Source organism: Homarus americanus, unplaced genomic scaffold (assembly GCF_018991925.1).
Source record: "Homarus americanus isolate GMGI-L3 unplaced genomic scaffold, GMGI_Hamer_2.0 scaffold9741, whole genome shotgun sequence".
Lineage (NCBI taxonomy): Eukaryota > Metazoa > Arthropoda > Malacostraca > Decapoda > Nephropidae > Homarus > Homarus americanus.
The window spans coordinates 688,382-713,095 of NW_024747359.1; the positions used below are offsets into that span (position 1 = coordinate 688,382).

General features: G+C 47.7%; 1 protein-coding gene across 4 annotated transcripts in view; it reads right to left on the bottom strand.

Annotated features, from left to right (window-relative positions):
- The window catches only part of LOC121879566 (E3 ubiquitin-protein ligase SMURF1-like), a 131,823-nt gene that overhangs the window by 58,937 nt on the left and 48,172 nt on the right, over positions 1-24,714 (bottom strand). For all 4 annotated transcript variants that reach the window (XM_042386226.1, XM_042386224.1, XM_042386223.1 and 1 more), the window contains exon 2: positions 17,208-17,316. In XM_042386226.1, coding sequence (XP_042242160.1) covers positions 17,208-17,316 — 109 coding nt within the window. The remainder of the gene's footprint in view (positions 1-17,207; positions 17,317-24,714) is intronic.

Genomic DNA, 24,714 nt, shown 5'->3' on the forward strand with positions numbered 1-24,714 from the left:
GAGAGGAAAGGGAGAGGGCAGGAGGAGGGTAACAAAAAAAAGTAAAGGTAAAGAAGGGGAGAAGAAGAGATGAAATACCAAATAATGATAATGAAGGAAGGGAAGGAAGTACGGAGCTAGTGAGAGAGAGGTAATGAGAGAAGAGGTGAGAGAGAGAGTTAGGGTGAGAGAAAACATGACCACGACACAGAATGGTGAGAGGGAGTGTTAGGGTAGGAGGGAGGCGATTAGGGTGATAAGGGAGAGAAGGGAAGAGGGTGATAAAGGAAGGAGGAAGAAGTCAGGAAGGAGGGAGGGTGAGGGGAGACAGACAATAGTTAAGCAGGTATGGGGAGCTTAATACGTGAGGGGAGGAGAGGGGCGAGAATAAGTCTTCTGAAAGCTGGCAATACACTAGGCTTCACCCCACCCCACCCCCCATCTCTCTCCCACACACACCTCCCCCCACACACACACACCTCCCCACACACACACACACCTCCCCACACACACACCTCTCCCCACACACCTGGCCTCACTACAGTATATCAACACGTCCTCAATGTTGTAAATTAACGAGATAAAGTGCTGGCCGAGAATCCCTGCTCCCGGCGCCCACTCTGGTTAACAGCATCCCTCGTTCCTATTGACTGGGAGTGACGCGTTACTTGGGAGGCAGATTTGAGACCATTTAAAATACTGGGGATTGCCATAGTGCTGCTTCTTGTCGCTGTTGTTGCTAGTATTATTATTGTCATTATTATTATTATTATGAATATTAAAAGTATTATTCGTAGTGGCTTTACTATTATTATTAGTTAATTACCTTATTATTACTAACGCCATCATTGTTATTACTATTATCATCATTATTGCTATTATCATGACTATTATCGTTAAAGAGCTCGTTTCCTCAATAGTCCCACATCCTGTAGGGGGTGTGGTGGTGGGGGGTTCCCGTGATTTGGGAGGTTTGGGGGTCGCTGAACAGTGAAACCCGAGGGTCCTGGGGTTCGGTTCCATTTGTCCTGGGGTTCGGTTCCGCGTGTACTGGGGTTCGGTTCCACGGGTACTGGGGTTCGGTTCCACCGGTCCTAGGGTTCGGTTCCACGGGTCCAGGGGTTCGGTTCCAAGGCTCCTGAGGGTCTATGTAACCGGAGGCCAGACAATGACTCGCCACGAGAGCAAACTGGTTTACAGTCGACTAATACCTGAAATCCTATTGGGTGGGGAGGTGAGGGGAAGGGAAGGTGGGGGGGGAGGAGAGATGGGAGGTGGGAGGAGAGGGAGGTGAGGGGAAGGAAGGGGTGGCAGGAGGACTGAGGGGGAGTGGGTTACACGTGCTCGCCTCACACACGCCTCTATCACCACTGTGACAATGTAACAATGGTACAAATCTAATTAGGCGTGTGGGAGATTGACCACACACACACACACACACACACACACACACACACACATACCAAGAACTCACTGTATCCCACACACCACATATCACACTAAACACACACACACACACAAACTAAACACTACACATACACACTACAGTGACTACACAATACACTCTCAACATGTAATAACACACTCACTAAACACAACACACACACGACTACACTCATTTCACAACAGGATGGATGACAAAAGCCTTACAGAGTGTAGTGGTTTAGGTGTTACACAAGAATGGCTGCTGGCCTGGTCAAACACCAGTACTCAACATTATCTTCCCTCACGCCATGCTGCTGGGCCTTGGTTGGGCACGGTGTTTATAAAGTCCCTTGATGTCTGATTTACTCGTCTACAATATCGTTATGTACTCTAGTATCCCCCTCCCTATGCTCCGCCATGTACCCCGCTTTAACACTTACCCCCCTTAAGAAACGCAGCGGATATGGTGTACAGTAGAAGACATGTGTACACAATGGTGACTTACACACCGACGTTTGTGGATGTGTAAATTTCCTCCCAAGAGATTCTGCAATCACGATCATCAAGAAGAACCACACGACACTTTGTTTATGAAGGAGAACCACTAAGGGAAGAACCACAGTGCCTTGGGGGACACTACTGATGGCTTCTCCTACATCTCTTTTAAGAAACACTACATGGGATTGTGTTCAAGATTCACCCTCTCTGGAAACCTTACCTGAAGACCTATATATAATACTGCTTGAGGAACTAGTAGGTTTATGATGTAACTTCACGATACCTAATACTTGAAGTAATTTTAACCTTACCTACGATACCCATTACTTAAATTATTATATTTTTTTAAAGATATAACCTCTACGATACTTACGATATATTTTTTCCATATTAAAATTATTTATTAAAATTTTCCAATCCAGTTGTCAAGGTCCAGCCACCCATGATGTTGTGGGATTTCCTCACTAGGTGTATAAATGACAATGCAGGTACTATTAGGCTTTCTTGCTTCATTAGTTTAAAACAACACTAAATTGGTCGACTAAAAAGCTAAAAGTACGACACAACTGAAGGGCTAGACGGGGGACTTGTTTCCATTGCGCAGGTAGGCAGGTTGGGACACACCACGACGTCCCTGTGGGGTGAGTCGTAGGTGTGGTGTCGTGGTCCCCCAGCTGTCTCGTGCTCACCTCGTCCGGCGCCAACACCTGAACTCCCCGCCGTGCGCATACAGTCCAAGGTGGTTGTTGAAGGTACAGGTAACTACCGAACAACCACTACTGTCCACAAACTACCACAATGTCTTCAAGCTCTCGGTATCATTTCTCAGAGCTCAGCCTCCTCTCCTCTCTCACTGGGAGGGAGAGTATGAGTAAGCCTCTTATCTGTGTCTCCTGCTTCTCTCTCCTTCCTTCCCTGGCTTTATCGACGGTGTGAAGGGCAAGGTGATAATGGAGTAGGGGAATAATACAAGGTGTAGAGGATGATGGAGGGGCAGGATCTAGGGAGGGGCGGGGAGAGGAGGGGGATTGGTTGGTCAAGAGGGTGCGTAGTGTAGATGGTCTCGATACTAGGAATTATGCGGTGAAAAACACGAGGAAGGTGGTACAGGGGTAGACTTAGCCAGGTGGTGGTGAGGGAGGACCACAGATGGTGACCTTAGCCAAGGCCATGGAGCTGGTGCTGGGGGAGGGGAGGGGAGGGGGGGTAAGAGGAGGCCATGGCCACTAACCACTACTCGCCTTGCTTGTCCTTGTGGCCGTCTTGACGTAACATCCGCCCAGACGTCTTAAAGATACAACACAAGTAACATCAGCCAACAGTATGAGTTCGTGGTTATATGACTTAACAACAACAATAACAACACTCTACAAATGAAAAAATATATATAATCATTTTTATTCAACTTTAACATTGCCATAATTACTGATACAATACACCAAAGAACAACAGCAGAGAGAGAGAGAGAGAGACCCAGTACACAATGTTATGGCAGGTGGCGGCAGCAGCACCAATCACGTGAACCAAGACTAACATACATACTCTTATCATTACACAAACGGCACAGACTACAGCTAATAAAATATAAAACTAATATATACATCTTTAGATAGTAGTTAACGCTGAGTAAACTGTTATTTCCGGATATTTTACAAAAGTTTCATCTAAGAATAATATAAATGGATCCGGTAGCCCAGCTGAAGCAACGAATGGTTCTGAATAATAGTAATAATAATAATGGAGAAAAAAAACTTTGTTATTCGACTGAGTATGTTGATAATGAACGTCAATCACTCGACTGTGTGTGTGTGGGTGATGATAAGTGACCCAGTGAAGCCTTTAGTGTGTTGGTGGTGGTAATAGTGGTGATAGTGGTAGTGAAAGTGGTAGTAGTGATAATTAGGAGGGTATAAATGGTGATGATGGTGATAGTAGTAGTGGTGGTGACAGTAGTGGTGACGGCGGCTGTCTCGTGCCCCCGAGAGCGTCCGGGGGTGACCACAGTAACACTCGTATCCGCTCACACGTAGCCCACCATTTCCTGTCCCGGGAACGTTACCCCCTGTCTGTCTGTCTGTATGTCTGTCTGCCTGCCTGCCTGCCAGTCAAGTCAGTCACCCAGCCACCCTGATAGCCAGCCACCCAACCACCCAGACAGTCTGACTCATAACCAACCACTCAGTCTGACAGCCAATCACCCGTCACCTAACATCCAAGATCCTGTGTTGAGGGGACACACACACGGACGAACGGACAGACACACACGGACGAACGGACACACACACACGGACGAACAGACACACACGGACAACGGACAGACACACACGGACGAACGGACACATACACACACACACGGACGAACGGACAGACACACACGGACGAACGGACACATACACACACACACACGGACGAACGGACAGACACACACCTCCATAGAGATGATTCTACATAAACAAGATTATTTTTTATGAAGAGTAGGAGGTGCGTCCCAGGGTAGAGGACGCAGGAAGGAAGGAAGGGGAAGAAGGAGCAGGGAGGAGGGAAATACAGATAAAGTAAGAATATACAAAAAAAATAATAAATGAGGTGAGGGAAATGGACCGTGAGGAGAGAGAGAGAGAGAGAGAGAGAGGGTGAGAAACAAGAGACAGTGACAGCGGTAATGATGGCAGCAGGAACACGGAGAAGGGGGGGGGGGAGGGGGCAAGAGGGGAGTAGTGAGGGCAAGTGGGGCGTAGAAAATCCAGAAAGGATAAGATAGGCATATTAGTTTAGTTTAACAAATTTATTGGCAAAGCTTGGAGAACAGTTTGCCTATTCTGAGTAATTCAGTCAGGTCTTGACACTGAGGGTGGTATCACTTCTCACTGCCACGCAGGACAGAGGTTCATACACAAAGAAATACATCATATTAATTAACAGCTATATATGTATAGAGGTCAGATTCATGTGGGTAATGTCACTGTTCACTGCCATGCAGGACAGAGGTTCGTACACAAAGAATGCATCATATAAATAAAACAGAAAGGGCAATAGGGGCATAAAACAAAGGGCAAGTGGATAATTAAAGACATAAAAGGCAAGAGGAGTTATAGTGGAGTAAAAGAGCAGCAGGGAGTGGAGTTAGAGAGGGCAAGGGCGGGGAAAGGAAGGGGCTGGAGTACACAGTGTGGCTCCCTCCACCCAGCACACCAGCCGGTCTGTCCATCATAGTTCCAGCCACACACACACACACACACACACACACACACACATCCCGTACATACAAACAATACGTACATACATACATCCTGCCATGTACATACTATAAGCCCTCTCGTTTGTGTACAACCATGAAAAATACATGTCCTTCCATATGTGTCAGCATGAGTCCCTCCCCCGTCCTGCCACATGTATAAATTACGGTACATAAAGTATACACACGCTACACCAAACATACATACATACATACAGATAGATAGATAGATAGATAGATAGATAGATAGATAGATAGATAGATAGACAGCCCATTTAATTCCTACTCTAGGTATTAAAGAGAATCAAATAAAAAAGTTACAGAAAAAATATCAGGTTTTATTAATTATATATACGGCTCCGTTACGACACGTGCCTTCCCGTCTGTCTGTCTGTCACCCGTCACGACTGTCAGCTGGTACGAGGGAGAGGAGAGATAGGAGGAAAGGAGAGGTGGGGGGATGGGAGAGAGGTGGGGGATGAGGAAGGGGAGGGGGGTGAGAGAGAGCGAGGGAAGGGGGAGAAAGAAAGGAGGACAAAAGTAGGGGAGATGAGGAAGGAAGAGAGGAGGAGGGGAAGAGGAGGAGACGAGGAGGGGAGTAGAGGAGGGGAGTAAGGGTAGAGAGAAAGAGGGAGGAGAGGAAAGGAGAGAAGGAAGGGAGCGAGGGAGGGAGGTAGGTAGGTAGGTAGGTAGGTAGGTAGGTAGGTAGGTAGGCTCCAAGTGACCGGTCAACAAACCACCACCACACGCGACAATAGTAATCACCAATACTCATTTACATATCAGGTTAGCCCACGCCTCCTACACCTCCTGCCCTTATCGGATACACACGCCCCGCCCCGCCCCGCCCCCTCTTCACAGTCCCTCCCTTGCCCCGTTATACACCCGCCGGCCACGTGTGTATGTATGACCCAAAGTATACATGATTCAGATATATATGTAAGACAATGTTTGATAATTATAACCAACATAGTGTATACATGTACTAGTAAGTTGAAAAATACACCAATATACACCAATATACACACGTGCCACGAACCATGCATACATATCCTGAGCAATTCAAGTATACACACTCATATACACTACCAACCATACATGAAAGTGCTACCTTACTATACGTACAAATACAAAAGCAACCGAACACACACACACACACACACACGAGAGACAGACACAGACCTACGGCGCCGCACCAGAGGAAAAAAATCAATTTTCTCGGCCAATGAGGGAGTTTGACGGTCCGTGAGTCTGGTTACAAACACCCCACAGCTAACACGGCCTAAGTCAATACACTTAACTTAAAATATACCCGAGTCTAGGTCTTAAGAAGGTCAGGGTAGGGTAGGGTAAGTTATGTCGCAGCAGCCAAATATTATATTAAAAAAAAACCTCGGGAGTGAATCAGTGACTAAACTAAATGATGTTAAATAAGCATTGAAAACTTGTGTTGAAAATGGTGAGTTATGTGACCGGGGGATGGACGAGCGGCCGACCAGGAGGTGAAAGGATAAGGTCCCGCCACACAAACATCTTCACCCCTTTTAAAAATACGAGTTAATGGGGCGGTTCCTTACCCCCCCCCCCTCCTCCACGACCCCAGGACGCTACCCACACGTTCAGTTACCGGTTACTCCTGACGCAGGTGACCCACCGGAAGCTGCCCCCCCCTCTCCCCTTCCACCACCACCAATCCACCTTTCCCACTCACTCCTTCCCCCACCTCTCCACACTCGCGCTCACCCAGCCTCTCCTTTACTTGTTCATACTCTCCTCCACCTCGAGCTTCTCTCCCTCTTTCCTACCTCCTATCCACCCCCCATCCCTCCATCCCCTTACCTATCCACACCCTTAAGCTTCACTTTCTAACTCCTTCCTTACCTCTCCTCTATCCTCCGAGTCCTCCCCTCCTCACCTCCCTCTATCCTCCTCCCCGCCATCTACCACCTGACACACATGATCCCTCTTCACACCCCTCCGCCTCCCTGTCACCTTCTCCCCTCAAGGCCTTCCTATAATCTCCCTCCCCCTTCTCACTTCCACTCTTATCCCCCCCACCAAGTCTCCCCTCCTCTCCCATGTCTCCCCTCCTCTCACCACCCCATGAATACCTCTTTCCCCACCCCTTATCTCCCACTTTTTATCTTTCCCTTCTCCTACCCCCCCTTCCTCCTCCCTCTCCTGGTAGTAGCACAGGGCCGTCGTCCATTTCCGCTAATTAGTCCACCTGGATATGCCCGAACCTATCTACACACACACAGTGAATGAAGGTGTTTGTCGCCTGGGGCTTTAAAAAAATCAATGGTCGGATCGATGATGATATATCGAGTTCTACGGTCAGCTGCTGTGACTTGTGCTGTGTCTGTGCTGTATGACAGGGGGAGGGGTGGGGTGGCTATTGTTGGTGGTGGTGCTGGTGGAGGTGGCTTGGGGGGGAGAGAAGGGGTTGAGAGAAAGAAGGTGGAGGAGAGAGGGTGGGTGAGGAAGAAGAGGAGGGAGAAGAAGAAGAGGAAGGAGGAGAGGGGGGTGGGGAGAGGGTGGGGTGAGGTTATTGGTGTGGGGGGAGTATTTTTTTAAAGGATGTATGGTGGTGATGGTGGTGATAGTAGTGCTGGCGGTGGTAGTGGCTCTCTCATCTCTGCCCCTACTGCTGCGCGCTCATAACTCTACCGCTGGTCTCATAAAACCTTTACTGCAGTGCTCACAATCCTACCGCTGTCATGACCCTCCCAGTACACAGCTGGACTCCCGGCGGACGAGATTGATACAGCTGTGTAACCAACGCCACTTAACGCCACAGATGTAATATTATGGTCATCGCTCCAGTGGGTGAACGTCTGCTCGACCTCACCAACTTACCATTAGTGTTTACAATTCTAAGCCGCCACCACGCTCTCAATACCGCCTCCTGAACCATTTAGGTGAGAGTGGTGATTTTGCGGCGGGACTTGGTGCATGAACCGCCTCAACTCTGGGGTGGGGTGTGGGTGGTGGGGGTGTGGGTGGTGGTGGTGTGGGTGGTGGTGGTGGTGTGGGGTGGTGGTGGTGTGGGTGGGTGTGTGGGGTGGTGGTGTGGTGTGGGTGTGTGGTGTGTGGTGGTGGTGGTGGTGTGGGTGGTGTGGTGGTGTGGGTGGTGGTGGTGTGGGTGGGAGGGTGGTGGTGTTGATGGTGACAAGTTATAGTGTTAGCAATGATGTAACAAATGAATGACAGGAGTGTAAGTGATGATGGTGTACAGGTGATGATGGTGGTGATAATGTAATGGTGGTGTATAGGTGACAGTGGCGGATGATGGTGTCAATGGTGAAAAGAATAATGCCTTTGTGATGGTAGCAGCATGGGTACAGGAGTGGGTGGTGAAGGTGGTAGGTGGCGTGGGAGAATGAGGAGCGTGTTGTTAGCAGGTGTGTGTGTGTGTGTGTGTGTGTGTGTGTGTGGGGAAGGGAGGAGAAACAGATATGGAGGGGGGTGATTGGGTCAGAGCTGGGCTAGGTTGACGGGACCGGGGTAGGGGGTGACAGTTGTGAACAGATGGGAGAGGAAGAGGCTAGGCAGGTACAGGTGTGGGTGGGTGGGTGAGTGTGTGGGTGAAGTGTGTGGGTGGGGTGTGTGGGTGAGGTGTGGGTGGGGTTGACTGATAGACAAACTATTACGTATTAATGACCAGCAAACTGTGGTTCATGTCTGGCCGCTCCTGCATCAGTAATAATCCAGGCAACCAACTCTCTCTCTGCCTCCTCCCCACCCCCAGTTAATGTGAGGAGGGTGAGTAACGGTAATGGTATGAGGGAGATATGGGGTGGTGGTAGTGTGAGGTGAGAGTATAAAAATGGAAGGAGAGTGAAGGGTTGGAGAAGGGAAGGGATGGGAAAGAAAGAAGGGAAAAGAGGGATGGAGGGAGAGAGGAAGGAAGGGAAAGGTTTGGAAGGGCAGGGAGGGACGGTGTTTGTCAGATTACCACCTACCACCACAGTGAAGGCCCGTCACAAGGTGCCATACACACACACACACACACACACACACCTCCCTCTTCATCCCTCACTCTACCTTCTTCTCTCTACTTAAACACACTCTCTCTCTCTCTCTCTCTCTCTCTCTCTCTCTCTCTCTCTCTCTCTCTCTTCTCTTTCCCCTCTTTCTCTCTTTTGTTTTATCTTTCATCTTTCTCTCTCCTCAACCCCCGCCCCTAACCACCTACCTTCCCCGCCACCATTGTATTCCAACACAGTAGTTCTAAAAGAGTGTCTTCCAGGTGAGGGCCGCTGAATGCTGCCCCGGCGGAATCTAACTGGGATAAAAAATAGAGATAGAGATGAGAGAGAAGGAGGGAGAGACAATATATTGGTGTGTGTGTTGGGGGAGGGGAGGTGCAGGTTGAGGGTGAAGGAGGAGGAGGTGGTGCAGACTGAAGGAAAAGTAGGAGGAGAAGGAATTAGAATTGGAGGAAGAGGACGAAGGAGAGGAGGACAACGAGATGACGGTGGTAGTAGTAGCGGTCAGCCCAAGGTGCAGCGAGTTGAAGCAGGTAGGTAGCCTGCAGACAGGTGCACCACAACCTATCCTTCCCTCTCACACACACACACACACACACCTACTTGTCGTAACGTGTATATAATCTCCTCATTATGTGTGTGTTGTGTGTGTGTGTGTTGTCTGTATGTATGTATCAGTTACAATACTATTCATAACAGTGGTCGCATTCATCAATATTCTTCCACCATCACCATGCACTTCAATTACTACCATTTGCCTGCATCACCAATCATGCAGTTCACCATGCACTTCTCTCCTCCCACCACCACCAAGACCACCCAAAAATAATCCTTCACTTGTCGTCACTGAACTGTATTTGACTCGACATAATAATAATAATAAATTTCATCTGTAAATGGTAATGTGAGGCTACTGTAATCATTCTGTTTACACACACATCTACGGGGAGAGGGGAGGGAGGGGAGGGGAGGTATTGCAGCAGCATCATCACTACAAAACATCAAGAACAACAGTAAATCATCATCAACAAGAGAAACACACAGCATCAGCAACAACACAAGTGGCATACACCTCACTCACTGTCAACATTTTTTAGCACACAACATAACTCGGACGCGGTGGGGGGTTTAGGGGGTGGGGGGGGAAGGAGTGGGGGGCGAAAGCAATACTCAACGAGGCAAATACTAATTATCCTTCTCTCCCCCTCTCCCTCCTCCTCCTCTCTTTCCCTCCCGGGCATCTGACGATACAACATCCCCGCACGTCTTGTCTCTTAGTAACCACACATACTATATGATGCTATTCTTGTTGATATTCTGCCTCTGTCACCACCACCACCACCCTTCTCCTACTCCTCCTGCCGCCTAACCTAACACTAACCTAACTTGACCTTCACGCACTTCCACCAATCACAGCCTGGGACTAAGTAAAGGGCGCTCTCTTGTCGTCAATGCAAGGCCCAGCAGTAGACAGGTCCTAGTATCGGCCACAGACAGACACCAGCAGCACCAACAAACAATCGCCCCCTCCCTAGTCACTCAAGCCCCATAAACACTACCCCTTATACCAGTTGATGGGGTGGGTGTATGAGGGAGTGTGGGTGTATGTATGAGTGTATGAGGGGGGGGGGTAGGTGTAGGGTGGGTGGGTATATGGGTGTATGAGGGATGGGAAGGGGAAGGACTCGGTAAATATTTACAGGATGAATCAGTGAAGTGTGAATCACCAACACACAACCTCGTCGTACTCCTGAGCTCACCATCACCACGTCTCCCCCACCCACCCCAACCCAGGCTCAGGGAGAAGGGAGGGGGAAAGGGAGGAGAGGATAGGGGAGAGGAGGAGGAGGTATACAGGATGCTGACGGCTGTTCCTGACATCCCCTAACCAGCTAAATGGACACAATGGTGCTTTCGACGCCTCCTAACTAGCCACGGGCGAACAGTGTGAGCTGTTTCAGACACCCACCTACCTCCCTTAACAAGCCAGATGGACACTCCTAACCCGTTAAAGAGGAAGACTAACTAACTAACTAACTAACTAACTGACTGACTGACTGACTGACTGACTTATTTTTAGACAAACAAAATCAACGATAAAGAGTCAAAGATGCAAGTTAAAGGGGGAAAGGTAGATTAGGGTGTCACTTCTTAACCCAATGGGACTTAAATCCTACAAATACTGGCTTTAATATATACCATGCAATTGACGACCTAAAATCGCTCTATACTTAACACCACTAAGTTAGATTTGGTCAGGTTAGGCGAAATAAGATCGGAGGGGGGCTAATCTTCATGTGATTCAGCAAGATATGTCAGTCCAGCGTATAGGAGCACTAGATGCACCACACCACCACGAGGGGCGACAGCTGCGGACGGCGTATGTAAACAAGACGTCGATCACAACACAGCAACAACAACACCGACCCTCTCTACCTGGCTGACAGTAGAGGAGGAGGAGTAAGAGGAGGAAGAGGAGGAAGAGGAGTAAGAGGAGTAAGAGGAGGAAGAGGAGTAAGAGGAGTAAGAGGAGTAAGAGGAGGAAGAGGAGTAAAGAGGAGTAAGAGGAGGGAAAGAGGAGTAAGGGAGGAGGAGGAGTAAGAGGAGGAAGAGGAGGAAGAGGAGTAAGAGGAGTAAGAGGAGGAAGAGGAGTAAGAGGAGTAAGAGGAGTAAGAGGAGGAAGAGGAGTAAAAGAAAGGAAAAGGAGAAGGAAGAGGAGGAGGTCATTAATACAGCACATCATCACCAAGTTTCATCACACACACACACACACACACACACACACACACACACACACTTATCAACTAAATATCTCCCTTTACACACTTGATCTTACTCAGACACATACGCTTCCCACACTGACTCACCCCCACACTGACTCACCCTCACACTGACTCACCCCCACACTGACTCACCCTCACACTGACTCACCCCCACACTGACTCACCCCACACTGACTCACCCTCACAAGCTCACCCCTCACACTAATTCACTGCCCTCACACCCTAATTCACCCCCCACTGACTCACCCCACACTGACTCACACCCCCACACTGACTCACCCCTCACACTGACTCCCACCCCCCACACTGACTCATCCCCCACCTGGCTCATCCCACACACTGACTCACCCCCACTGGCTCACCCTCCACACACTGACTCACCCCACTGACTCACCTCACTGATTCACACACTGACTCATCCCACAGCTCACCCCCACACTGGCTCCACCCCCCACTGTCACCCACACTGACTCACCCCCACACTGACTCACCCCCACACTGACTCACCCCCACACTGACTCACCCTCATATATATATCTCCCTTGTCATTACGGGGAGCAGTGAGGAGTGAAGGGCAGAGGGAAGCAGGGACATGGGAGAGTGAGTGAACGTGAATGGAGAAATGAATGAACGTGAGGGGGAAAAAGAGTGATGGAAAAACGAGAGCGAGAGACAAAAAGAGAGAGATAGAGAGGGAGGGAGGAGGAGGAACACTAATTATTCCTCATTAATCATCCACATACAGGTAAAAAAAAATAACAACAACACAACAGGTTCAAATAAATACGATACAAAAAGATTACGAACAAACAGACTTGTTTTGAGGACTGTTTTTGTTTTTAATAATAACAAAACACACAACAAAAACACCATATATCTCACGTGCACAGTAACCCCCCCCCCCTCCCTCCCAATACACTTTATAAACAAACCAACGAACGGGGACTAACCAGGTATGAATCCACGACCCCCCAGCACTGTAATAAACAAGTGTAAACAACGGCCACGTGTGGGTGTAAATGTTGGTAAATAACAAGGGGGACAGGTCAACCCTTTAAAGGTAAATAAACAACAGCTGTTTCTTCTCCACGACTCCAACACAAACACAATGTTGCCGTGGTGTTGTTGAGAGTTAGTTACACCACTATCACCACACTACCTGCTACCATTATACGCTGTTGTTTAAGATTATACTAAAGGGCTATATCATAAGGCTATACCAAATGGCTATATCATGAGGGACTATACCAATACGGGTTCAGTGGGCTACTAGAGACGCCACATCACACGGCTATCACACATATCCACACCACGAGGCCGTTAGAAGGCTATACTACCGATATATATAAATACCCTCAAAAAGCCTATCTGAAGAGTACCCAAAGACTATCTACCACCCGAGTACCACAATGCTATAGTACTCGTATATTATCTGAGGCCACTGTTAATCCAATAAGGCTTTTACTACTGATAGCCTAAGTCTTTACTTATCAGGGGGGGAGGCTATTTGATGCACTCCACGAGACTACCATAATAATAAAGCTATCCCAAGGCTACCAATGATACCTCTAGGCTACAATTGCATATCCCAGATGGCCAATTACAAGTAGCTTTACCTTTAGAGGCTATCAAATGAACGTAGTCTAGGAAAGGCTCCAAAGGGCTACTACCACAACAGTACCATAGGGATCAACAGAGAGCAACGAGACCATGACTATCGTGGGGAGGGGGAGTGGGGAAGGGGGAGGGGGGAGGGAGGGGTGGAGAGAGGAGGGGGGAGAGGGGAAGGGAGAAGCCAGGAGACAGGATCAATGGTGCTGGCGGCCTGTAGTAGCTTCTCCAACTGACTCATCCCTCCTCCCTGCACCTACACCTACCTACTGTACCTACCTATTCCCTTACCTACCCTATCTACCTCCTACCGCCTGTCTCTACCTACCTACCCTCTCCGTCTCTCTCACCCGTCTACACTGATCCCTCACCCCTCATCTTTACTACACCACCACCACCACCAACAAGCAAATCCTCTCCCACCACAACTACCACAATCCTAGTATTTTCTACATTACCACCATAACTACCACCACACAACTCCTCTACCACTATCACCATATAATATATTTCTTCTACCAACATCACAACTACCAACCACCACCACACCTGCCACCACCTTTACCCTCCCATTACCTTTATCCTTGCCACCACTCTTACCCCTGCCATCACCTTTACCCCTGCCACCACCCTTACCTCTCCCTAACGCACGGCAGAGGCAAACGACCCTCCTTAGGTCACCCTGGGAGGACATTAGGGCCTAATGTCGCGACCACACCACCTGCTACCTCTTGTCTTATCCTTGGCTCATCTCCGCCCCCTCCCACACACCACCGTCTCTCCACCATTCCCCCCCTCCACCGTCCCCCTACCATCACCACCACCACCCCCCACCACCACCAACCATCTCCTGTGACACCTCTACTGACACTAAACATTTCTCCATCACCATCACCTCTGTCACCGCCACCACCACGACTGTCACCATCACCACCACCTTCACCACCACCAACCACCCTCACATTTATTATCCCCCGTACCACCACCTTGTTTACACCCCTCACTATCTGCCCCACACTAACACACACACACACACACACACACACACACTTCCTGGTGGCGGGCAGCTGAGACCGTCATCCATAATAATTCAAGACAAAACAACTGCTCTCTTATTTTCTTCACCCACAACAGTTTACCATCAAGACAAAATAAAGGGCCATACACAAGTTAATAAAGTCAGTACAATAAAATAACCATCAGATCAGACTGTATTCTATCAGTTAAACAATAAAGATTAATAATTATCAATACAGTAAATAAGGTTCACATATTTACTCAAGGCAGAATTTACCATCAAAATACGGACATAAATCAATGAAATTAGTACAGTAAATAAAAAAAATATGGCCTTATTCCATCTATTAAATAATAAAATAAACATATTATATTTTTGGAGGAAAGAAACAAAATTAAATTCTATACCCACAAGATCACATTACAGCAGTGCCATATTTTCTGAACGGGAGACAATATAATATTTCAAGAGGGTAAGATAATGCTCCCCATCTCTGAACCTTAAATACTATAAAGGTAAGGTTAGGTTAGGTTAGGTTAGGTTAGGTTAGGTTAGGTTAGGTCAGGTTAGGTCAGGTTAAATTCGGTTAAGTTAGGTTAGGTTTACCGACTTATTTCACCTAAACATTAACCGTCCGAGTACTAAACTAATCTAACCTAACCCCAAGATTTAATACAGCTTACCTTCCATACTCAATTCATGACATGGATTCCCGTCCATCTGTCACTCTCTCTGTCTGCCGCCCACCTGTCTGTCCCATTGTATGCCACCTAACTATTCCACTGTCTGCCGCACCTGTCTGTCCCAATGTCTGCCGCCAGCCGTCCGCTGTATCTGACTGTATACCCCCCCCCCTCTACACACACAATACATACATACAGTACACACATACACACACAATACACACACACACACGTATCGCCTGGGACCCGAGCATCGATAAGGTTGAAGCGCCAGTACTCATGAGCGAGCGACAAGGAGACCATTGCGTTACCATCCACCACCCGCACCACCGAGCCTCCATCCAACCTCACCATCAGCCTTCATCCAACCTCCACCATCCACCACCCGCACCATCCAGCCTTCATCCAACCTCCACCATCCACCACACCACAGCCTCCATCCAACCTCCACCATCCAGCCTTCATCCAACCTCCACCATCCACCACCACACCATCCAGCCTTCATCCAACCTCCACCATCCGCACCATCCAGCCTTCATCCAACCTCCACCATCCACCACCCGCACCATCCAGCCTTCATCCAACCTCCACCATCCACCACCCCACCATCCAGCCTCCATCCAACACCTCCACCATCCACCACCCGCACCATCCAGCCTTCATCCAACCTCCACCATCCACCACCCAGCCTTCATCCAACCTCCACCATCCACCACCCGCACCATCCAGCCTTCATCCAACCTCCACCATCCACCACCCACCATCCCTTCATCCAACCTCCACCATCCACCACCCGCACCCAGCCTCCATCCAACCTCCACCACCCGCACCATCCAGCCTCCATCCAACCTCCACCATCCAGCCTTCATCCAACCTCCACCATCCACCACCGCACCATCCAGCCTTCATCCAACCTCCACCATCCACCACCCGCACCATCCAGCCTTCATCAACCTCCACCATCCACCACCCACCATCCAGCCTTCATCCAACCTCCACCATCCACCACCCAGCCTTCATCAACCTCCACCATCCACCACCGTCAGCCTCCATCAACCTCCACCATCCACCACCCGCACCATCCAGCCTTCATCCAACCTCCACCATCCACCACCTGCACCATCCAGCCTTCATCCAACCTCCACCTTCCACCACCCGCACCATCCAGCCTTCATCCACCATCCACTTCCACCTTTACCATCATCATCCATCCTCCACTTCCACCTTTATCCATTTCCAGAGGGGATGGAAGGAGGAGAAGGAAGGAGGGGGTAGAGTAGGAAGAAGGAAGGGAGGATGGAGGAAAGGGGAGGAGTTATGATGAGAGAGAATGAATGAAAGTAGAGGAGGAAGGAAGAGGAGATTGACGGAGGAGAAAAGGAGAAAAGAGGGTATGGTAAAGAAGAAAAGAGAGAAAAAGAAGAGATAGTGATGAGAGAGAGGAGGAATGGGAGAACACAAACCCTCCTCCTCTACCACTAGCCCCCCCACCCTCCCTTCCTCTCTCTTCTCTCCTCCAGGCGACGATCACACACACACACACACACACACACACACACAGTAAAATCCAAACAATCACTCAAAAGACTATCTGTACTTGGGGTGACCGATGAATTTCACAATGAACACTGTGACTTCTGTTGCCTCAGTAGGGTTGTCAAAATACTTTCGTCCATTGTGTCAGATTTGTTCAACATAATTTTGTATAGATATTTTTTGAGTGACTGTATCCCTCAAAGGTATATAAATGGGATAAGTTTGAGAGTATTGTCACAGGTACCACAACAAATCACCCAGGTATACATCACAGGTACCACAAATCACCCAGGTATCATCACAGGTACCACCACAATCATCCAGGTATTGTCACAGGTACCACCACAAACCACCCAGGTATACATCACAGGTATACCACAAGTCCTGGTACTGTGACAGGTAAACACACACACATCCTCAGATAGGTAAGTAGGTAGAGGTACTTACAGGTCGTAGTATTGGTTCCACTTGGGGTCGAGTGTGTTGCGGCAAGTGTCTGTGGAGTGACACTGTCCTGACCCTTCGACACTGATCTTGGCGAACGGATCTGGCAAACCTGAAACACAACACAACAGGTCAGTCACATATATATGAAAAGTAAATGATTTTAACACACACACACACACACACAAATATAGATATCTATTTATATATATATATATATATATATATATATATATATATATATATATATATATATATATATATATATATATATATATATATATATATATTAAGGAATATAGAGACAAATAAACGTACCGGTATGCATAAAAACACACACACCACACACAGACATACACAGTGTAGCACAGCAATAATAACACCACGCACAACACTCGCTCTACCAGATGTGTTTTAATTTGTCACGCAATACACTTAAATTGAAGTTGAAATCTACAGTATAAGTGATACTAACGCACTTGTTAATAACTTCGCCATATTTACGAGTGGTAAGTAATATCATCCAGGTGAGGACTGTGTTATCATCACACCTGGTGACAGGGGTGGGGGTGGTCTTGGTGTTGTTACCTAGCGGGAGTGAGGTCACCTTCAATAACAGGTAAATGATGTTATGGTTTATTGCCAACGACCTGTAAAATGATCCTGCATCACACACACACACACACACACACACACACACACACACACACACACACACACACACACACACACACACACACACACACTTGTAACACTGTTTTCAATTATGGACAGTTTATCCCACGAATCTGAAACACCTGCCCTTACCTCCCATGACCGCCACCACCACAGCACCACCATGCTACATATAACACCACATCCTCAGCAATACAGAACATGGTTAAAAGTTCTCGTTATATCAAATACTGCTTCAAGTTACAACCATCTGTTATTGTTTACAGTTATACCGACGAGAGGTGTGAGAACGGCAGCAGATTACCGTAACACAGAGTTATTACAACACCCACACTTTATTTATTTTTCCCTCCCTAAACTTCCCACACCATGACCCCTTCCGGTGCTAGAGGAGAAACAGATTCCCCGCCACACCCACGAGACACTGCTAGACAACACTTGGGAGGCGAGGTGACGAAACAACACTCTCTGACACAAGATAGAAGCATCAGTCTGGTGTATTGACGCAGGTTGTAAGGGCAACAACCTGATGGAGTTACCAGCCACATGAGGGTGGAGGAGAGACCCCCTTCCCCCAACAAGAAGAAGGGTTTACTGTATCCCCCACCCCCCACCCGTAATAACAAGAGATGAAACCCGTAATGAAACCATCCACACTCATAGAGGAGAACGACAACGATATTTACCGATACTAAAAACACGAGCTTGTAATATTACCAAGGAACGACACGACCCGAGCCGACCCGACCATATCGTTCTGTACATCACCCGAGGCATAATATCAGGCAACATATACCGTACCAATAACCATTCACACTGAGAGGAGAATGACAGCAGTAACGCACACACACACACACACACGTGACAGTGTAAAAATCAACACAAAAAAGACTGGACCGTTACGTTAACAACATAGAATGGCGGGTAAACTACTGGGCTGCCTCTCGTTACTGTAAAATCAACAACTCAAACTGACAGGAGAATGACAACACGGGAGAATGACAACACGGGAGAATGACAACACGGGAGAATGACAACACGCGGGAGAATGACAACACGGGAGAATGACAACATTGGAGAATGACAACACGGGAGAATGACAACACGGGAGAATGACAACACAGGAAATGACAACACGGAGAATGACAACACAGGAGAATGACAACACGGGAGAATGACAACACGGGAGAATGACAACACGGGAGAATGACAACACTGTCAGATATTTAATGAGGAAAAATCGTACATACATACAGTTGAGTGACACATAAATGGAGAGTGACGTCGAAACTCATCACGACACTCACACCAGTTTTAACAGATAGTGACGAAGCGTGTGTCGTGTCCACCACCGAGACATCACCATCATCATCATCCACATCACCATCATCATCATCCACATCCTCCACATCATCATCCACATCATCATCATCATCATCATCACACGTTCTCTAATGATTTCTCTCTCGTTTTTTATTCTATTTTTATTCTCCTATTTGGAAATGTCTCGTCAGGTACAGTACATCAAGATAGGATTGTTAATTTACATCCTTATGGACCACGACACCCTCTCCCCCACCATGACGATAAACACGTTGACAATAGAGTGACAACATCAACAAGTGACTATTACTACGTCTCCACCACCACCACCACCACCACCATCAGGAACACAGCAGAGATGCCTCACAATAATTACCAATCTCAAAACATTCCCACACCATGACAGTTCACCATCACTAGACTAGGTACTGTTACATCTGGTGTCCTAACTCGTAACAGTTTGAGTGAGTGAGTATAAACAACGACAAGACGTGGTAAAGCAATGTGGTTAATCAGGCCGTCATAAGGTAAGGTTAGGTGATGGTCTCATGGGATCGATACCAGGTTATATAACAGTTGAAAGAAAAGTAGCAATTAAGGATACTGGTGGAGGAGGAGGAAGGGGGATAGGAGGAAGAAGGGGAAGAGGGGGGAAAGGGGAGGAAGGAGAGGGGAGGAAGAAGAGGAGAGGGGAGGAAGAAGAGGAGAGGGCACCACACCCACCCCACACGTGTACATTATGGATGGACGTGCGGCGTGAGGACCTCCCCGGTATCACCCAACACACGGGGACTGATCGTGTGTATAGACCCGCGGCTTTCTCCTCACTTAACTTGGAGATATTCATATGCAAAACTCCCTTACGATCCATGAATATGTTACCTGAGGGAACATTTTTCACCAGACTTATATCTTACTTGGCTCTCACTAAACACTCATCTGACCTGCCAAGGAGAGTCTAATGATATGATGTTTATGAAGACAGTTTGACTATGAGAGAATTCACAAGCAAATAAGATACGGAGAGAGAGAGAGAGAGAGAGAGAGAGAGAGAGAGAGAGAGATGACGAGCGTATATAAATCATAAAATTTTTGTCACTTGAAAATCTTAAACTCTCTGCAACGCGATGATAACGACTCTCCAATCTAGCTGAAGTAGGTCACACGCCGGCGACGATGACGGTGACATGAGAGGCGCCCTTGCTACACCATGTCTCCTCCTCCCCCTACTACCTCCCCCAGGCTTACTCCATCAGCTGATCACTCACCCCATCCCCCTAAGGCCCTCCCTCCCTCCCCTCTGATGCTGGAGCTTAAGCGATCTGTCCTAACCTCCCTCCAACACACACTCTACTCCTCTCTTCGTCTTCCCGCCTCCTCCTCCTCCCTTTCCTCTCTTCGTCTTCCCGCCTCCTCCTCCTCCCTTTCCTCTCTTCGTCTTCCACAACACTCTCTCTCTCTCTCTCTCTGTATCTAAACATAGACTGTTGCTTTTATCACGCCGCCCACATTCCTTGTCAACAAGTTTCCATTTATATTTTGGGTCTGCCTTTTTTTCCCGTTCCAACACGGCCCCTACGGGAGTCTGCCGCCCACCACCACTAACCTGATTTGGGACCTTGAGAATAAGTCGGCAGTTTAAGCCTTTCCAATTTGGGGCTTCTGGAAAACTCTCAAGTGTTTCCTATGGCATACCGAATTTTTGGTCTCCAATTTGGGGCCTGAGAAGCAGTCTGCCATCTGGGAAAATCTGCCGTCCAAAACCTTCCAAATTGGGGTTTCATGAAAATTTTGACATCCAAGCCGTTCCAGTTTGGGGTCTCACGAAAGGCCTGCCGTCCACGACCCTCCAATGAGAAGTCTCGGAAACGTGTGTCACCTGGCGCTGGGTGTGCATGAGTGTGTGTCATATGTGGTGTGGTAGTTGGTGGGAGGTGTGGTAGTTGGTGGGAGGTGTGGTAGTTGGTGGGAGGTGTGGTAGTTGGTGGGTGGTGTGGTAGTTGGTGGGAGGTGTGGTAGTTGGTGGGTGTGGTCGTTGGTGGTGGCGGTGTGGTAGTGGTGGTTGTTTTTGTTGCTGTTATTGTTGTTGTTCTTGATATTGTTGGTGGTCCCCTCGGTGTAATAATCATTTCCCCTCTGTCCTCCCCACCACCTTACACCCCTCACCCCACCACCACGAGACGTAATCCCATCGCCTCCTCTTCCTCTTTTTACCTCTCATCTCCCTTTATCATCTTACCATCCTTACTCTTCCACCTTCTCCCCATCCACCCGTTCCTGTTTATTCCACCCTCCCCATCTTGCCCCTCCTAGCTATTCCACCCTCCCTCTCCTAACTATTCCACCCTCCGTTCCTCCTCTCCCTCACTTCCTTCTCTTTACATTACCAATTCTCCCCCTTCCTCTTACTCTCTCTTCCTGTTAACTGTTCCCCTCCTACTCACTCCACTCTAAGCTCCCACTCCAATTCTTTCACTCCATTCCACTCCACTGCTGCCCCCTCCTCCTCCTCCTCCTCTTCTTAACATTCACGCCCCATTTACCAACACAAACAAACACTTGCTCTTAAGATTCTCGATGCACAGTTTACTCTGAATCCTCCATCATATACCTCTCTCTCTCTCTCTCTCTCTCTCTCTCTCTCTCTCTCTCTCTCTCTCTCTCTCTCTCTCTCTCTCTCTCTCTCTCTCTCTCATCATCTCTGTCTTTCATATTTTATATTTTCATTTGGTCTCCATTTTTTTTTCTCTCGTCTCATTTTTTTTCTTTCTCTCCCCTCCCTCTTCCCTCCTTCAGTCTCTGTCTCCCTCCTTTTTTATCTCCCATCCTCCTCGCCACCTTCTCTCTCAAAGGTGGATGTAAGGAGGGGGACGCGGATGAAAGGGGGGAAGGGGGGGCGTGACTAAGAGGGAGAGGTGGCTGTAAGGATAGGGGCGTGACTGAGGAGGGGGGCGTGACTGAGGAGGGGGCGTGGCTGTGAAGAGGGCGTGGCTTGGAAGGAAGGAAGGAGGCGTGGCTGTGGGAGGAAGAGAGCACAACTGGGCCACATGTTCGGTCCTCCTCTCTTTGTACTACTCCTAAGTCCTTCGCTCTTCCTCCGACCTATTTTCCCCACCACCTGAGTGTAACTGCCACACACTCCTGTATATCGCGGCCTCCAGCTGCTGGATGTTTAAGGCCACAAACAGCTGGACGTTAGGGCCACAAACAGCTGGACGTTAGGGCCACAAACAGCAAGGTTGCAGACAGATGTAATTAAAAGCACCAAATCCCAACACATACATCATGCTGGTCACCACAGGGTCGTTACACACACACACACACACACACACACACACACACACACACACACACACACACACACACACACACACACCATCCCTCATCCTGGTACAACAACTGTACTGTAAATTCCAATGTGGTGGTCCAGCCTCGCCTCGCTACCTACCCTCAGTGTTACAGTATAGTACAGTATGTATAAATTCTCCAGGTTAGGTTAGGTTATATTAAGCTAGTTTAGATTATGTTCCATTAAGATAGTCTAGGTTAGGTTATATTAGGTCAGATCAGATGAGGTCAGGTCAGGTTATTAAATATTAATTCTCCAATCTCTGGCAAGTTAGATTATATCAGGTCAGGTTAGATCAGGATATTACAGTATATATTTATTCCCCAAGCTCCGGCAGATGGTGGGGAACACAACACACATTCTCTGCCGGAAACATGAAGTAAGTTTTGACCGCCATGAAACTAATTTGTAAGAGGAGTTTATTGTGATAAAGGTAACGGTGTGTAGAGAAATGTAATACATCTGAAAATAAGTCATAATAACAATAATAATGATGATAATGTTAATAATAACCGACATTAAGTATAAACTAGGTAACTTTTGAAATAGAAAGAAAAGCTCAGTTTGTGAAAAAAGTCTAAGAATGCTTATTTCCAATTGTAACGACTTTAGGCTTAGAAAACAATGTATTAGCGTTCGCAACAAGGCAAACAGGATTCTTGGGTTCATATCTAGGTCTGTGAGTAACAGAACTGCTGACGTTATCTTCAAACTTTACCTAGCATTGATGAGACCACACATGCTGGATTATGCGGTTCAGTTCACCGGTGTCCTTATTATAGAATGGACATAGATTCTTTGGAGAGTACAAAGAATGACAAAAATGATCCATAATATTAGAAACCTTCCTTATGAAGAAAGACTGAAAAGCTTGGGCTTACATTCATTAGAGAGGCGTAGAGTTAGGGGAGATATGATAAGGGGTGTACAAGTGGGTAAGTGGGATTAACAAGGAAAAATGGAAGATGTTCAGAGCTCGAAGTAATAACGAAATAACTAGAACAAATGGCTTTAGAAATTAGATAGAGATTCCGATTCAGAAGGATATAGGCAAGCACTGGTTTGGTAATAGAGTTGTGGATATGTGGAATAGGCTACCGAGTGCTATAGTAGGATCGGGGACGCTAGGGAGCTTCAAGACGAAGTTGGATAGGCACATGGAAGTGCTGGGATGGGTGTGAAAGGGATCTGCCCTGTATGGGCCAGTCGGCCTCCTGCAGTATCCCACTTTCTTATGTTCTTATGTTCTTATGTAATAAGAGTAATAATAAAAATAACAAAAGTAATTAACAAAAAAAAAATATATAATAAAAAAAAACAGAACCAGAAACACATTCAAACGAACAACAACAACACAAACATCACAACAAAAGTTCTCAACCAACACCAAGCGCAGTAGTCAGGTATATTGAGATGAGAGAGACGCGTAATGTCATTCCCCTGTGAGAGAGAGAGAGAGAGATTCTGTATGACACACTGAGAGCACTACCTTGAGGCGAGAGGGGAGGGGTAGAGGGGGGGGTTCCACATAGTGTTAAAAGTCCTGGGTATGACTTTATCACATCAAGGATTAGGAAATAAATAAATAAATAATATACACACTGCAAGGTTGGGAGGTCGGACGAGAAGTAGGAAGTAGAATAAGAGGAGGAAGAAAATGCTGAGAAAGAGGAAGATGATGATTATGAGGAAGAGGAGGGAGGGAAGAAGAAGAAGAAGAAGAAGAAGAAGAGGAGGAGGAGGAGGAGGTATGCCAGCGGCGGACATGAACCACCTAGTATTCCAACTATTCCAATATAATCATTCATCGGAGGCCTGAGGGAGGAAGAGGAGGTAGAGAGGATAGGAGGAGGAAGAGAGGATAGGAGGAGGAAGAGAGGATAGGAGGAGTGAAGGAGAGGAAGAGGAGGAAGAGAGGATAGGAGGAGGAAGAGAGGATAGGAGGAGGAAGAGAGGATAGGAGGAAGAGAGGAGAAAGGGGGTAGGAAAGGTAGAAGAGGTAGGGAGGGAAGAGTGGGAGAGATAGAGCAGGGAAGTGAAAAGGGAGGGAGACAGGTGGAGAAGGGAGGGAAGGAGAGAGGGAGAGGAGAGAGGGAGAGGTCGAACACCACCTACCTCTCCCCGCCCCGTCAGAAAATAGGTCAAACTAAACCTGCACCTGGA